General features: G+C 34.1%; 2 protein-coding genes across 7 annotated transcripts; one reads left to right on the forward strand and one right to left on the reverse strand.

Annotated features, from left to right (window-relative positions):
* Positions 1-266: 266 nt before the first annotated feature.
* LOC104891366 (uncharacterized) lies at positions 267-4,168 on the reverse strand. 6 transcript variants are annotated; one of them, XR_008968937.1, is made up of 7 exons: positions 3,812-4,168; positions 3,454-3,531; positions 2,921-2,996; positions 1,379-1,449; positions 1,224-1,291; positions 1,042-1,160; positions 267-891 (listed from the first exon to the last, which is right to left on the reverse strand). XR_008968937.1 is itself a non-coding variant. In XM_057394041.1 (6 exons), exons 1-6 carry the CDS (start codon positions 3,917-3,919, stop codon positions 1,124-1,126), a joined length of 438 nt encoding a protein of 145 aa, XP_057250024.1. In that variant the 5' UTR covers positions 3,920-4,167; the 3' UTR covers positions 901-1,123. The 6 variants fall into 6 exon arrangements, 2 of the variants coding, with proteins under 2 accessions (XP_057250024.1, XP_010675351.1); XR_008968936.1 differs by having other exon boundaries at positions 267-896; XR_007272945.2 differs by having other exon boundaries at positions 1,042-1,291; positions 3,812-4,157.
* A 4,427-nt stretch (positions 4,169-8,595) lies between these two features.
* Positions 8,596-15,292, forward strand: LOC104891360 (glucose-6-phosphate isomerase 1, chloroplastic). The gene is made up of 14 exons (XM_010677045.4): positions 8,596-9,438; positions 10,359-10,475; positions 10,671-10,769; positions 10,864-10,947; positions 11,258-11,401; positions 11,476-11,541; positions 11,837-11,905; positions 12,016-12,123; positions 12,733-12,785; positions 12,907-13,045; positions 14,070-14,226; positions 14,325-14,403; positions 14,710-14,776; positions 14,887-15,292. Exons 1-14 carry the CDS (start codon positions 8,896-8,898, stop codon positions 15,019-15,021), a joined length of 1,860 nt encoding a protein of 619 aa, XP_010675347.1. The 5' UTR covers positions 8,596-8,895; the 3' UTR covers positions 15,022-15,292.

Consider the following 15,292-nt stretch of genomic DNA (forward strand, 5'->3'; position numbering starts at 1 on the left):
TTTCAGATAGGAAAAGAAAAGGCTGTATATGCATAAAGAGCGCATATCTTGACTTGAGTTCGTTTAATATCGCTTCAAGCTTGATTTCTCGGATGCTAGTGTCTCTGATTTCTGAAGGTCTATGAACCTCTGATGAATCAGTTTGTTTGCAACTTATGCCACAAAATTCTCGTTTGATTAGATGTAGGAAGTTACACTCACCAAGAATTTGTGATGTGCAAGCAAGTAGCATTTCTTGGAAAGTACTGTTTTTAGGAGACTCAGGGTAGAATACTAACTTCCCATTCATACCTGCTGGCTGCTGCACAGCAAACTGGCATTGTTCCAGAAGAACAGGGCCTCTATTGCAGACTCTGACAATTTACCTCTCCTTTCTACCTCAATTAATAGACACAGTCTTAGTTTTTGTTCATTATTTTTGCACAAGTTTTCTAACATTTAAACATATGTATCCGACAATTTTTGCCAAAGAATTGTTGAACATGGAAGCATGCCTACTGAAAAGCAAGCTACCATTAATCCCCAACTCCTTTTTCGTTTGTAGTATAATGTTCAATCCAATTCCTGATATCAATTTTCTGGTTTCATTTGATAGAAGTAAAGAACATACGAAGCTTCCGCTAGATAATTGCTTCCTATATGGTTCAAAGGCTTATTCGATATTCATTCAACTCATCAACTTTTCCCAGCTGACTTGACAAAGCAATAAATCCCTCGCAGCATCGTCTCTAATTTGAATCATTAATATAGAGGGCCGGACCGACTTTGTATCTGAACCAGGAAGTTAAACATATGCTTCAACTCATTTCAATCTTATACTACTTCAAGGTGAACACCAACTAGCAACAGCCGGCAGATCACCTTCACAACAGCTACCATGGGCCATCAAAACTGCTCTGGTAAAATTCAAACGAGTTCGATGTATATCAAGTATATTACTTGTTAGTACTACATTAGTAGAGATAAACATACATGTCCCATACATCAGCTAAAATAAAAGGCCAAGCGCAAGAAATTAGATGGAAAATGGTAAAGCTATACATGTATTTTCCAATGCTGTTAAAAAGATCAGACTTCTAACTCTCGAGGCTTCACCCATCTCAGCATAAGGTTTGCATTTCAATCAGCTACATCTGGAACCGCATCCCCTGCTCTCTATGCTGTATCCTGTTTAGTTCGCAGTGATCTAAAGCACGATCTCTGAGCATGTTTAGGAGACCTACCAGATAGAATGCTTCATGCCGAGGCCATTGCAAGTTAGAATAAGCCCCTTATAGCGATTTAGATATTCCTACAGCATAAAGATAAGCTTATAAGAAAGTTCATCGACATGAGAGTGATGAGAAGAAACATGTACCAAAGAACTGAGAATTCTTACAATAGTAGTGTAGTCATAAACCATCATCCCTTTCATGTCATATTCTTGCCGCTTTACGGGATCGATCAAAACTGCCAAAGACCATCAAAGAGCATTCCTCATAGTATCAATAAAAACACTGACAGATATAGATGATGGAATCAAGCCCTTTGTTCTGTTACAAATTGCCTTTCTGCAATTTCATGATTGAATAGAAAGCTACATAATGCAATGCCAGCAGATTCATTGGATGGTACTAGATGGCTTCACCAAGACACTAACGACCCGTTTGGTTAGTGGTCATAAATAGGGATAATGGTAATGAAATTTAGTGTAAATTTGTAAGGAAGTTCTCATGTCAATGGTTATGGGAATGATACTTTATCACAAAATATGGGTTTCTCTTTATAAATTTTCATTACCACCCAATACCACCTTCCTAAGCAATGGATAGTAATGAGATTTTAGGAAGAAAATAGATATCTTGGGATGAAGTAGCATTACCATAGGTAATGACATTGGATTTGTAGAACAAATTTAAACTATACATTCCCACCATTTATGGCCTCTTACCAAACGGGTTGTAAAGGTATATTCTCCTCAACTTACCCAAAACAGAAATGTTGAAACACTTGCAAGTATTATGAAACGCACGTCGTATATTAGTATATATATTAATAAATTCGGGTGAGAAGACTTCTTATATGAAAACGTGAGCACACTAATATAGTATCTAATATATAGTTAAGATATAAATCAAGTAAGTTATTGGTTTAAATTACACATATACTCAAACGAGAACATCTGATTTCCTTTAGTGACATTTACTTATTTTCAAGATTTTAGGCAGAGAATTTGAATGTTGATTTTTAAGAAATTTGTCAAACATCAACCAATGGCAAAAAGATGTGGCAAAGGTGGTTAGCATTATGATATTTTCCGATTTTTCCTAACTAGATGCAATGGATCATATTAGTGTGTGCAAAATAAATTCTAGATATTTGAGTGGGTGCAAATGATCAATTCTCAAAAGGAAAAACCACAACTTTTCATACATCTTTTTTTTTTAATACAACGCATCCAAATTAAAGTGGGGTCATTTGGATATGCCTACATTTCCCGAACCAACTTTTGAAGAGTTGTAGCATGTATAATTTCATAAACAAAGTAATCATTCACTATGAGGCAAATATTATAGGACATGTTGACAAACTAAAATCATAGTCAAAGATGATTTCAAAAAAAAAAATCATAAATCCAAAATGTATATGTAGAAAAATACCGAATCTTCAATTAACATTATGAAACACTAACATTGCCTCACCCAAAGTAATGTACAAATTAAAAATACACCCAGAGCCATTACCAATAATCATCATGCAAATGAAGATCAAGGGAAAACCGATTCTTGTGCTGTTTCACATGTGTATGTGGTTCAGACATTAACTAGAATTGAAGCATCGACGTAGAAATCCAACTTGAACAGATTTATAATCTAAAAACCTGAAAGGACGTTAACTAGCATGAAATACATCAACAACAAAATGACCAAGGAGCACTAACCTTGGTAAGCCTCATTTATCTCTTGAAACTTTGATGTAGCACCATCCTGGTCTTTTTGCTTATCTGGGTGCCACTTCTATAATGCAAAGGACAAAAATTTAATCAGAAATTCAGAACATATAACTTCTAACTCCAATGAAACAATAAGAAGTATTCCAATGCCAAGAAGAAAGATTTTATGTTTTGAAAGTAAATCAATAAAAGTCATACGACATCTACAATATAAATCATAATACTTCCTCCATTTCTTTTTAGATGTTACACTTTCTATTTTAGGAAGTTTTAAATTAGATGTTACACTTTTATTTTGGGTAATAACTTCTCTCTATCTCTCTCCTATCACATGTTCATATGGGACTCTTTTGTTTTTCATTCTCTCTATCTCTCTCCTCTTCAAAAATTACTTAGGAGTCCGTGATTTTAAAAGTATAACATCTAAAAAGAAAGGGACGAAGTACAAAGTTTGAAACCCACAAATTAATTACTCCACTTAAGGAATTCAAAACCAGAATTAACAGAATTTTGACACCAACCAGAGCTAGTCGAATGTAATTAGACCGAATTTCTTCCTCTGAAGCATCATAATCAACTTCCAGTATCTTATAATAGTCCTGCACAAAACCAATTTCATCCCAAAAACAGGAAAATCAGTGCAATGCAATAAAAAAAAGCTAACAACAAAACCCATAAACCAAATTCATCCCAAAAGTGCAAAAAAACAACTTCAGCAAGAAAACCCATCAACAAACAGATGAATAACTGATAATTTAAAATAAATAAACAGCAATTTTCGTATTAAGTAACAAAATAACTTACTACCATTCAAGATAAGTTAAAAAACAAAAATGGGGAAAAGAATAAATGGTTGCTGCAAATTTAAGCTAAAAATACCTTGGGTTTAGAAAGAAGAGAGAGAAAATCAAAATTGAAGGAAGATTCTTGGTGTTGCTCATCAGTGTTGTTATTCTCGTCGAACCAATTTTCGTCCCACATCATCATTTTTGTTTACTTTTGTTTTTGTCACTTGTTCTTTAATCTTAAAAATGAGAGTGATAAACCCAGAATCTATAAATTTATGAGGTGAAATTGGGTTTCTTCAGGTTGCAATATGGAAGTAGTGTGTATACTAGGGTTTATAAGAGAGAGAGTAGCAGATAATTTTGTTTTGCATTTCTGGGGAAAATGGAGTCTACGTGTAGTAAAATGGGTGTCCTCGGACTTAGCTTTTGATGAGGCTTTCCTAAAGTATTCATGGGTCTCCCTTCAAAAAAAAAAAAAAAAAAAGTATTCATGGGTCAAGACTCAAGAATGGGGAATTTGAACATCATGTTTTTTTTTTTTTTTTTTTTTTTTTTTTTGACGGGTATTTGAACATCATGTTACTTATTGTACATCACCTCAATTTTAATCATCAAGAGTGTTTTTTTTCACCTTGTTGGATCTGAACTTATTTGGACTGAACTTATTGGACCTGAACTAAATTTATTATACCTTATTAGACCTGATTAAACCTTATTGAAACTTATTGACCTGATTGGAACTTATTGGAACTTATTAAATCTTATTGGACCGAATTGAAACTTATTAAATCTTATTGGACCTAATTGGAACTTATTTGACCTTATTAGACAAATTATTGATGAGTTATAACATAAATATTATCCCTAATGTACTACCCCTCAAAATTTATTATGAAATAATTATTATTTAAATTTACCCTTTAAAAAATATTTATTATTAATTATCTCTTACGATAAATAAATTAACAAAAAAAAATATATTATTTATATACTTGTCTATCTAAACTTTCACCACTAATATATCTAATAGTCTTGTTAATAGTAATATGAATAATAAAATAATAGACAATAATATAAGTATAATACTATACATTGTGCTATTTTAATTCAAAAAATTTAATAATAACATGCTCCCTCCATTTCCTAAAGATCTTCCTTGTTACTGTTCCTACAGATACCAAGGAGAATCCACTTGTGTGGGGGTGGGGGATGGGTAAAGTAGGAGAGAGCAAGAGGTTAAGATAAATAAACAAATAAAAAAAGGTTAAAGTAGGAGAGAGAAATGAGTAAAATTGAATTAATAATGTCATGATGGATCATATGATAGGTACTCCCTCTGTTTTTTTTATCATTCTCACTTTTCTGTGCGCGTTTCCCAATGCACTTCTTTGAACTTAAATATCTTTCATTATATATTAGTAAAAATTATAACGATTGAATATTAATAATGTACTCATTGAGACGAATCAAACAAGACCCCACATGACTATATTTTTTCTTATAGATTGACAACAATTAAAAAGATTCTCTCTAACTATGAATAGTGTCAAGATTCTAAGTGAGAAAGATAAAAAAAACAGAGGGAGTACATGAGAGGGTAAAAAGGGGAAAAAAATTTCAAATAAGGAATAAAGTAAAAGAGGGAAGATCTTTCGAAAACGCACTTAAATGGAAAGATGGAAGATCTTTAGGAAACGGAGTGAGTAATCAGCTAATAGTAATATGAATAATAAAATAATAGACAATAATACAAATATTTAATAAAATAATAGACAATAATACAAGTATAATATGATATAATCATTGTTGTACTTTAATTAAAATTCTAATAATAACATAATCAACTAATAGTGATATGAATAATAAAATACTCCCTCTGGTTTTTTTTTATCATTCTCACTTTCCTATGCGCGTCTCCCAATGCACCTCTTTGAGCTTAAATATCTCTCATTATATATTAGTAAAAATTATAACGATTGAATATTAATAATGTACTTATTGAGACGAATCAAACAAGATCCCACATGACTATATTTTTTCTTATAAATTGTAAAACAATTAGAAGATTCTCTCTAAGTATGAATAGTGTCAAGATTCTAAGTGCGAAAGATAAAAAAAAAAACAGAGGGAGTAATGGACAATAATACAAATATTTATTGATCATTGACTATTTGGACCTTATTAAAACTCATTGGACCTGATTAGACCTGATTGGAACTTATTGGACCTTATTAGACTTGATTGAAACTTATTGCCTTGATTGGGACCTGAATGAAACTTATATGAACTGAAACTTAATTTATTAAGGTGAAGAGAACGCACCCTAAGTCAAGACATTTTGGGTGGGTCATGTTATACTTTGATATTTTACACTATTCACAAATTTCACTTTGACCATCATTTGTGATCTATACGCGAATGAAAATATAGTCATGTGGGATCTTGTTAGATTCATCATAACATATATTTTATTAATATGTACTTTTTATCATTTTTACAAATACAAAACTAAAGATATATGTCATCAAAGTTTTGCGTTAGCATGAGTGAAAATTGTAAGTGTATAGATTAAAATGAAACAGAGGAAGTATAAATTAAGAGTTTCTCATTTTAGTGTTATATTTTATAGAGTTTACGCTATTATTCTTTTCTAGGAAAAATATAATTATCATTAATAAATAGGCACGTGACATCCGTAATAGTAATTTTAAGGAACACTAGGTAAAAATAATATGAATGTTGATCGAGGTTTGCCCAATTATATAAAGTTGAATTGTTTGCTATGTATCATAAACTAGATATTAAACTTTTATTTTCACTTTTAATATGTTGACGTATGTGATTTGCAAAATTATACAAGTTGGATTATTTGCTATGTATCATAAACAAGATATTAAACTTTTATTTTCACTTTGAATGTTGACCTATGTGATTTTGCACAATTATAAAAGTTGAATTATTTGTTATGTATCATAAACTAGATATTAAACTTTTATTTTCACTTTGAATATGTTACGTATGTGATTTTCTCTTTACTTTTATTTAAAAAATTCCAATTGAATTTGTTTGAAATATTTTGCGTCAGTGAACACCATATTATTTTGCATGATTAAGAGTAAGGTTCATATCATATTATACTACTATAACAATGGTTCAATTTGTATTATTTGCACACATCAATAAAAATTCATCTTATTTTTAGACATTTTTTAATTTCTAAGTTCATTAGCTCTAGGTTAAATGAACAAGAAAAACCATTAACACGTCCTTAACTTAAAATCATAAAGCATATTATATATAGAGAATCGTTAAAGTATCAATTAACAATAGAGAATCAATAATATCATGAATATTACTGATAGTTAACACTTAACCATAGTCCATAGAGTAAAGTATTATTATGATCCTGTTTGGGATAAAATATGGAGACCATTTAATGGTTTCTTTAATTTGCTTAAATCTGCCTTCAAATTAAACAAATCAAGTTCCTCCAATCTGTTCAAGTTTGCGTTCCTTCAAGTTGCTCAAGCCTGCTGCCTGCCCTACGCCCTTCATGCGTCCAAAAGGCCATTTGTCTCCAACTTTTTATTGGGTGCTTCTTAGATATGCTTTAAGTCTAATAATATTAAAACTACATTTCTATTTTTTTAGTTGCAACACTTGTTTTTTCACATTTGTCGAGATGTTTTTTTAGACGTTAATATCTCTTATTAGATATAAGTAAAAATTATAAAAATTTGATATTTGGAATCCTCACATTGAAACGAATCTAACAAGACTCCGCTTGACTATGTTTTTTCTTATATAATGGTGCAAAATAACTTAACATAGTTTGATAAATAGTGCTAAAAAGACAAATGATGTAACTAAAAATATGAAGGTAGTATGTAATAAGAGGATAGCTTAGTGGGGCGGGTTTTGTAAAAACCACCTAGCGTTTGTTCGAGTCCAATGGGGATGAGAGGAAATTTTGCAAGTGATGGACGAGAATAAGGATGAAAATCGCATTTGTCATGAGTAATGGGATGTATGTGGATATTAGATTATACCCATTCGAACCTCACCCACCCGCTTCTTATACTCATTGAATGAAAACAGCCTTATGAAATAAACTATTTTATGTATATTTATTTACTTTTTTTTTTTACAAAAACTCTACAGTTTTACACTTGTTAACTTAAGAAGATATCTTAGACATCTTTCTTCATTAGGTCATATAGCTAAACATTAGCAAATTATTTTTTTTTTTCATTAATGAACTCATTCTCCATTTACATCTTATTTAAGTAAGAAAATTTGAACGGAAAAACAAAGGAAAACAAAACAATTAATTCGTCCCTTAACCACACATTTTCTCTCATATATAAGGGCTTGTTCTCTTCGGCATAAAACAGTTGGACTGAACTGAATTGATCTGAACTGAACTGAATTTAACTGAACTGAACTGAAATGAATAGTGATATGTGAGAGTAAAAGTATTGTCAAGAGTTGAACTGAACTGAATTGAACTGATCTGATCTGAACTGAACTGAACTGAACTGAATTGAACTGAATTGAAAATAAGCTGGGGAGAACAGGCTCTAACTCTAAAAATCTTCAAGGTTTTTTTATTTTATAAAAAGATCTTCTTTTTTCTTAACTTACTTTACAGTTTTTCAATTCAATTCAGTCAAATTTAATGGAAAAACACAGCTAAAGGAAAAGAAACAAATGAAAAATCAGCATGAAGTCATGAACCATGGAGAAAAGGCATAAAGGAATCAAAGTCGGTATCAAACATGACAGATACAGAAACCATCAACAGTTTAGCAGCCTAAAAACAATAAAATCATATTCAACCCACCATTTATTTCATATATATATCATTTTTATACAAACAATACAAACCTTTATCATTCACAAAAAGCCAGAGAATCTCCAACCTCCTTTGTTTGCCACAAAACCCATTACTTTCTCCCCCTTCACTCTCTTTTTCCCTGAATTTTAAATACTTTCTCCTGAAAATCTCAACTTCAACTAAATTTCAGTCTTCAGACATTCACTCAATACTTTCCGTTTTTTTCACACATCAAAATATCATCTTACCAACCACTCAAATGGCCTAAAAAAACCTCCTTTTCTACAAGTGTCTCTCTCTCTCCTCGTTTACATCAAAGTTTTTTCAGTCAAACAACAATGGCGGCTTCTTCACTCTCAAATCTCTACTCTTCAACAACTCTCAAACCCAAATTCTCCACCTCCACCAAACACGCCCTTACAGGCCCAAAATCTCTCTCTTTTCGGCCCATTTCATCATTGGCCCGTGACATCTCATCTGATCTCTCAACTTCTTCTACATCTTCTTCTTCCTCCAACAATAATCTTCCTTCTTTACAGAAGAAAAAACTTGATGGGCTTTTGGAAAAAGACCCACGGGCCTTGTGGGCCCGTTACGTGGACTGGTTGTACCAGCACAAAGAATTGGGCCTTTACTTGGATGTTAGTAGAATCGGGTTTAGTGATGAGTTTGTTAAGGAAATGGAGCCCCGTTTTATGAAAGCTTTTAAAACAATGGAGGAACTTGAAAAAGGCGCCATTGCTAACCCTGATGAAGGTAGAATGGTGGGTCATTATTGGTTGAGGAATTCAACTCTTGCTCCTACTCCTTTTTTGAAGACACAGATTGATGTTACTCTTGATCGTGTTTGGGATTTTGCTCAAGATGTTATTTCTGCCAAGGTTTGTGCTTTTTTTAATTATTATTTGATCTTCTGTGCTAAATGAACTTGTTTTAAGCTAAATTTTGATTATTGTTATATTAGTACTACCTTGCCTTTTAATTAGATGTGATATTTTGATTATTTTTATCGGCTCATCGTAAAGGCGAATGAATGTTTTTTTGGGTGTAAATGAGTGACTAAGCGCAGTGATGTAGACGGGATTCGATCCGAGGTCTCAGTACCGCCCACAGGTAGATGATATCCATAGCCGAAAGGCAAATGTAGTATCTAAAAGAAAAGACAGGTGGTATTTGTGGCTTAAAGGGCGGATTTTTTGTTGAGTTTGATGAGGTACTTTGTGAATTGTGAAATCATTGTAGGTGAGAAGTGGAAGATTTGTAGATTGATAGAGAAGTGTGATTGTTAGTGATCAAGCAAATGTGTGGTTGTCTTATAACTAGTACAACCTGAAAAAGGGTGTTATTGTTTTTTAGTAGAAGCTGCCTACATGTAAATGTATATGTAGGTTTCAAGAATTTTTGAGGATAAGTGAACTGGAAATTGATGGAAGTTGGAGGTGAAAAGATGAATCATGGCACTTAATTGGGGAAGTGTTAATGATGAAGATCAACTTTGTAGAAGTCGTGATGAATGACGAATGACATAGGAAGTGTTAAGAATGTACATCAAGTTGAATTGAATATGTTAATTGAAGAATTATGTCATTGATTTTTTGCGGTTGTGCCGATCAAGAAGCATGAGAAATGGGGTGTGTTGGTGTAATTGTAGGAAATTATGTGTTGTGTTGGATAAGAGTTGCATTTTGGCTCTGTGAAAAATTATAATGATGATCATGGTTGTACAAGTATTTCTGTTTCATGGATGTTATGTTTGGACTTTTTGGTATCATGAATCATGATCCACACTTAAGTTTTGCAGATTAAAGCCCCGACTGGAGAACGATTTACCCAAATACTGTCTGTGGGAATTGGTGGTTCAGCGCTCGGGCCTCAATTTGTTGCAGAGGCATTGGCTCCTGACAATCCTCCCCTCAAGGTATCTGATGATATGTCCATGCGCAGTAGCTTCATCGCTTTTGCATTAGCCCCTTTCTGCTCATTATTGTTTATAACCCTCTATGGTTCTTTATTGAGAGTCTATCAACTTATGTTGCTTAACTTTCTCTTTTTCTAGTTATTGCTTTACACTTTCTTTATTAGTTGTGAACATGTGATGTTGTACTCCATGCAGATAAGATTTATTGACAATACAGACCCAGCTGGCATTGATCATCAAATTGCACAGCTTGGTCCTGAGCTAGCTTCAACACTTGTAATCGTTATATCAAAGGTCTGTTTAAAATTTTCTTCTTTGGAAATGCACGTGAATTCCTCTGATGTCAATCTCAACTAGCTGCTTGCATGATTTTCTTCCTGATCATCAGAGTGGTGGTACACCAGAAACAAGAAATGGTCTATTGGAAGTACAAAAGGCCTTCCGTGAAGCTGGATTGGAATTTGCAAAACAGGTTTTGATCTCAGGTCCTTGCTTTTAACTTCTTGTCATAGATGTTTGCTGAAAACATCAATTTCTGATTTGTCTTTGGCTTGGCCGTTGCCGTTAATTTTAGAAATCTTCTGCTTTTAGATTTTCCATAGACCGGTCTTTCAAATGGCTATAAATTCAGTTTCTATGATTTCATGTGTGGATTTTTCAAATGTTATAAGCTTAGGTTTCTCGATTGAAAGTTCTCCTTTGATGGTAAGATAAGAATGCATTGACTTCTATTGCACTTAGATAATGGAACTTATTCTGGTAATGAAATTGCTTTCTTGCAGGGTGTTGCTATTACACAAGAAAACTCATTGTTAGATAACACAGCACGAATTGAAGGCTGGTTAGCTAGATTTCCCATGTTTGATTGGGTGGGTGGTAGAACTTCTGAAATGTCTGCAGTAGGTCTACTTCCAGCTGCCCTTCAGGTCTGGGATCTCACTAAGTATCTAATATTACTTATTTCAGATTATGTACACATTCTGAAGCCATTGTTCTGCAGGGAATTGACATAAAAGAAATGCTTGCCGGTGCAGCTTTAATGGATGAGTCAACTAGGATTCCTGTAGTATGTTCTCGTAACTGTTGTACTTGTGAGCTTATCTTAAAAATGTCAATACTATTATATACTTTATGAAGTAAAAAGATGCAGTAAAATGTTATCTGACTCTAGATATTGTCCTTATTTCTTATTTTCTTACCTTTATTGTGACTAGAGCTGTGATTCTTTTCTTCTGTGGATGAAGATTTCTAAATGACATTCATATCTGTCTCATTAGATCTGGTTGAATTCCCTTTACTTGGTTGAGATACTGATTTTGTCGTCATGCCCATGTTTTCTGATTGCATGACCTTCCTTGCAGCTGAGAGAGAATCCGGCTGCATTGCTGGCTATGTGCTGGTACTGGGCTTCAGATGGTGTCGGTTCCAAGGTATTTAGTGTTATAAAGGTTGCATGTTACCTGAAGATTTTGAAGTTGTTGCAGTTCAATGCAACTAACTGGTAATTTTGCTTCTATCATCCTCTTTTTCAATTCTGCAGGATATGGTTGTCCTTCCTTACAAGGACAGTCTATTACTGTTTAGCCGATATCTGCAACAGCTGGTCATGGAATCACTTGGAAAGGAGTTTGACCTCGATGGAAATCGGGTATGCGAGTTGGATAATTTGTAATCTGTAATGTTCAAATTTAATATCATAAAAGACTGTTTGCTTGGGGATTATTTGCAAATTGCCTCCACTAAGCTTAATTTTATGTCCCTTTGCTTGAAATAATGCCAGTTGAATAGACATCCTGAGCCAGCAGTAGTTACTTTTGGGATTAGATACTGTAGTTGCATAATTTAACTTACCAACTGGCAGCTTGTAAAAAAAAATAATAGACCTTCTCTTCTTATCTCTTCTCTGATCTGTGCCTTCTTTCGTACGACCAGTGATTTAATTCTTTCGTCTGAACCTTCGTATACCAACCGTTATGGAGTGAGCTCCACCTGCGCTGAAATAGTTTCACAATTAAGGTTATATTTAATGAAGATGTTTAATGGGAACATCATGTGTATCAAAAATTCAATATATCACATGCACTAATGCCTCAGGGCCCTCAATAAATTAATTAAGCTCTAATTGGTGATCTCATATGAAAATATCTATTTCACTTGTGTGCAACTTTAAGTCTGCAAGGAGACATTTGTTTCCCTATCTGCACATATGTTTAGTGCTAAGTCCCCTATCTGCAAATTTGTTTCTCTATGGTTATAGGTGAACCAGGGGCTCACTGTCTATGGAAATAAGGGAAGCACAGATCAGCACGCGTAAGCTTTTGCAAATGTTTAATGATGCATCAACACTGCATTATTGGACTTAATTTGAGCCTACTGTATGGCAACACTTCGTCTCAGGACTGCAAGGCCTGATTGGATTACCTTTTTGCAGTTACATTCAACAATTGAGGGATGGTGTCCACAACTTCTTTGCCACATTTATTGAAGTACTGCGTGATAGACCTCCAGGTCATGACTGGGAGCTTGAACCAGGTGTCACATGTGGTGATTATCTCTTTGGAATGTTACAGGTTAAGCTTCTGAAATTGAACTTCACAATGTTAGTTGCATTTTTCATGACAGTGATCTTTTGGAGTACCTCATTGAGTTCGGTTGACAATGTGTTGTTTTCTTTGAATTAATTCACAGCCTTATTTCTTTTATGAAAGATCCTTTTATTCTGGAAGCTCTTTTCTTGGTATTATTGCTTGACTAGCCTGGTATTGTGTTGATCCTATTTTGAACAAGGATGACTCTTGCTTATAGAAAATAAACTTGACTAAGCTATGATACCTTCGATCCAGTATAAAAAAACCTTAGATATGAACTCTATCCTACTTAACTTGTTTGGTGGTTCCACTTCCTGTTTCACTGCAATAATTCAACTTGACTAAGCTAGGCAGCTGAATGAGTGACTTGGGCTTCATTCTTTTCACCCAATTTTTTTTGTCCAAACTTACGTTTGTTGTAAAATTTAACTTCAGGAGCCCCTTATTGCCCCTTAATATGTTGCACGATCTCTGATGTCACTTGTTAAATCTATCTTTTATAGTTCTGGAAATTACATTTATCCCTAATGTGGAAAAGCACAACTGCATCAGTATATTTTAGTCTTTAGAGAGTGTTTGGTGGAAAATGATTTTCCATGGAAAACCGATTTCCAAGGGATTACACAATTGTAAAAGGAAAATGGAGGGGAGATGATGGATCGGGGAAGAGAAAGAGGAAGGAACAAGAAGGAAATTGTGGCAATTCCTTCAGAAAGGAAATTGTGGCATTTCCTTCAGAAAGGAAATTGTTTGGGAAAACTATTTTTTATCCGTAAGAAAATTATTTTCCACCTTTTATAAATCACACGTAAGAAAATGGGAAAGTCAGTTCTCCAGGAAAGTGTTCTCCTCTCAACAGATCACTCTCTTTACTTATTCTTATACCTGAGGTTGCATAATGGCTGTTGCAATTAGTTATCAGGGCACTTTAAGCTTGCAAGCTGATAAAATTGGAAGATTGCCCACTGCCAAGTATCTAGATGTCTGAATAATTGATGCTTTGCAGGGGACAAGGTCAGCTCTATATGCAAATAATCGTGAATCTATATCTGTCACTGTTCAAGAAGTGACACCTAGGTCAGTTGGCGCAATGGTAGCACTATATGAACGAGCTGTTGGGCTATATGCCTCACTAGTCAACATCAATGCATATCACCAACCAGGTAATTTATGTGCTATCAACGAAAATGAGTTCACTGTATACTTTATAAACCTTTTTATCTTGATTCTTATCTGCATGCGTATGGATCCAAATTACTAGGTGTCGAGGCGGGTAAAAAAGCAGCAGCAGAGGTATTAGCTCTTCAGAAACGGGTTCTGGCGGTGCTCAACGAGGCGAGGTGTGTTGACCTCACTCTTCATTATTTCTCCGTCCATCTATAGTTAGTTGTCACAATGTCTCAACCCTCATACTTGAAGATATGATTTTCCGTAAAGACCCTCTATATCTGTTGGAGCATTTCTACTTCATCCCAATTCCTTTATTTCACTAGCGAATGATTCGGGAATCTAATAATCAGCCACTACTACTGTAGAAAAGGTGGCAGCTATTTGTGGACATCCTAAAAGAGTGTATTTGACCATCATTCTGGACTAGTGGTGTATATCGCTGTTCTGCTACTAACGAGTTCTTTATTTGATTGTAGTTGCAAGGAGCCTGTTGAGCCATTGACGATTGAAGAAGTGGCGGAGCATTGCCATTGCCCTGACGATGTAATTCGCTTTTCCCGCTTACATGCTCTTTAAAATGATATAACAAGCTCTTGTATCCAATTAGAGAATGAATTCTAATTCAGACTTTGTTGTACCATGTCTATCCGCAGATTGAGATGATCTACAAGATCATTGCCCACATGGCAGCCAATGATAGAGTGGTTCTTGCTGAAGGCAACTGTGGTTCTCCTCGGAGCATCAAGGCCTTCCTCGGAGAATGCAACGTCGATGAACTATATGCATAGGTTACATAAAAAATATAACAGCGAAAAAATGAGACAACAAAAAACAAAATTTTCGAGTGTTGGACCCTGTGGTTGGGGGATTTGTGTGTCTGGCAGTTCTGCTTGACTGAATAGTGGTATTCTTTCCTGGTTTCTAATATAACTTCTCTTATAGATAACTTAAACCAACGTTAGTATTATGTCATAAACTGCATATTGCAGGCAACAGTGCTCAGTGCACAAGGGAAACAAGAAGATTGAGAAAGATCTATGCCAATTTTGATTGATTTAA

The sequence above is a fragment of the Beta vulgaris genome, chromosome 1 (assembly GCF_026745355.1).
Source record: "Beta vulgaris subsp. vulgaris cultivar EL10 chromosome 1, EL10.2, whole genome shotgun sequence".
Taxonomy (NCBI): domain Eukaryota; kingdom Viridiplantae; phylum Streptophyta; class Magnoliopsida; order Caryophyllales; family Amaranthaceae; genus Beta; species Beta vulgaris.

Bases quoted from the DNA above. Each gene is read 5' to 3' on its own strand.
- LOC104891360 (XM_010677045.4), top strand. From the start codon at position 8,896: ATGGCGGCTTCTTCACTCTCAAATCTCTACTCTTCAACAACTCTCAAA. The intron at 10,770-10,863 runs GTCTGTTTAAAA...CCTGATCATCAG, and splicing joins TTGTAATCGTTATATCAAAG to AGTGGTGGTACACCAGAAAC. The intron at 11,542-11,836 runs GTATGTTCTCGT...CCTTCCTTGCAG, and splicing joins AGTCAACTAGGATTCCTGTA to CTGAGAGAGAATCCGGCTGC.
- LOC104891366 (XM_057394041.1), bottom strand. From the start codon at position 3,919: ATGATGATGTGGGACGAAAATTGGTTCGACGAGAATAACAACACTGAT. The intron at 3,532-3,811 runs GTATTTTTAGCT...GGTTTTGTGCAG, and splicing joins CTCTTCTTTCTAAACCCAAG to GACTATTATAAGATACTGGA. The intron at 1,450-2,920 runs GTTAGTGCTCCT...GGTCTTTGGCAG, and splicing joins GATAAATGAGGCTTACCAAG to TTTTGATCGATCCCGTAAAG.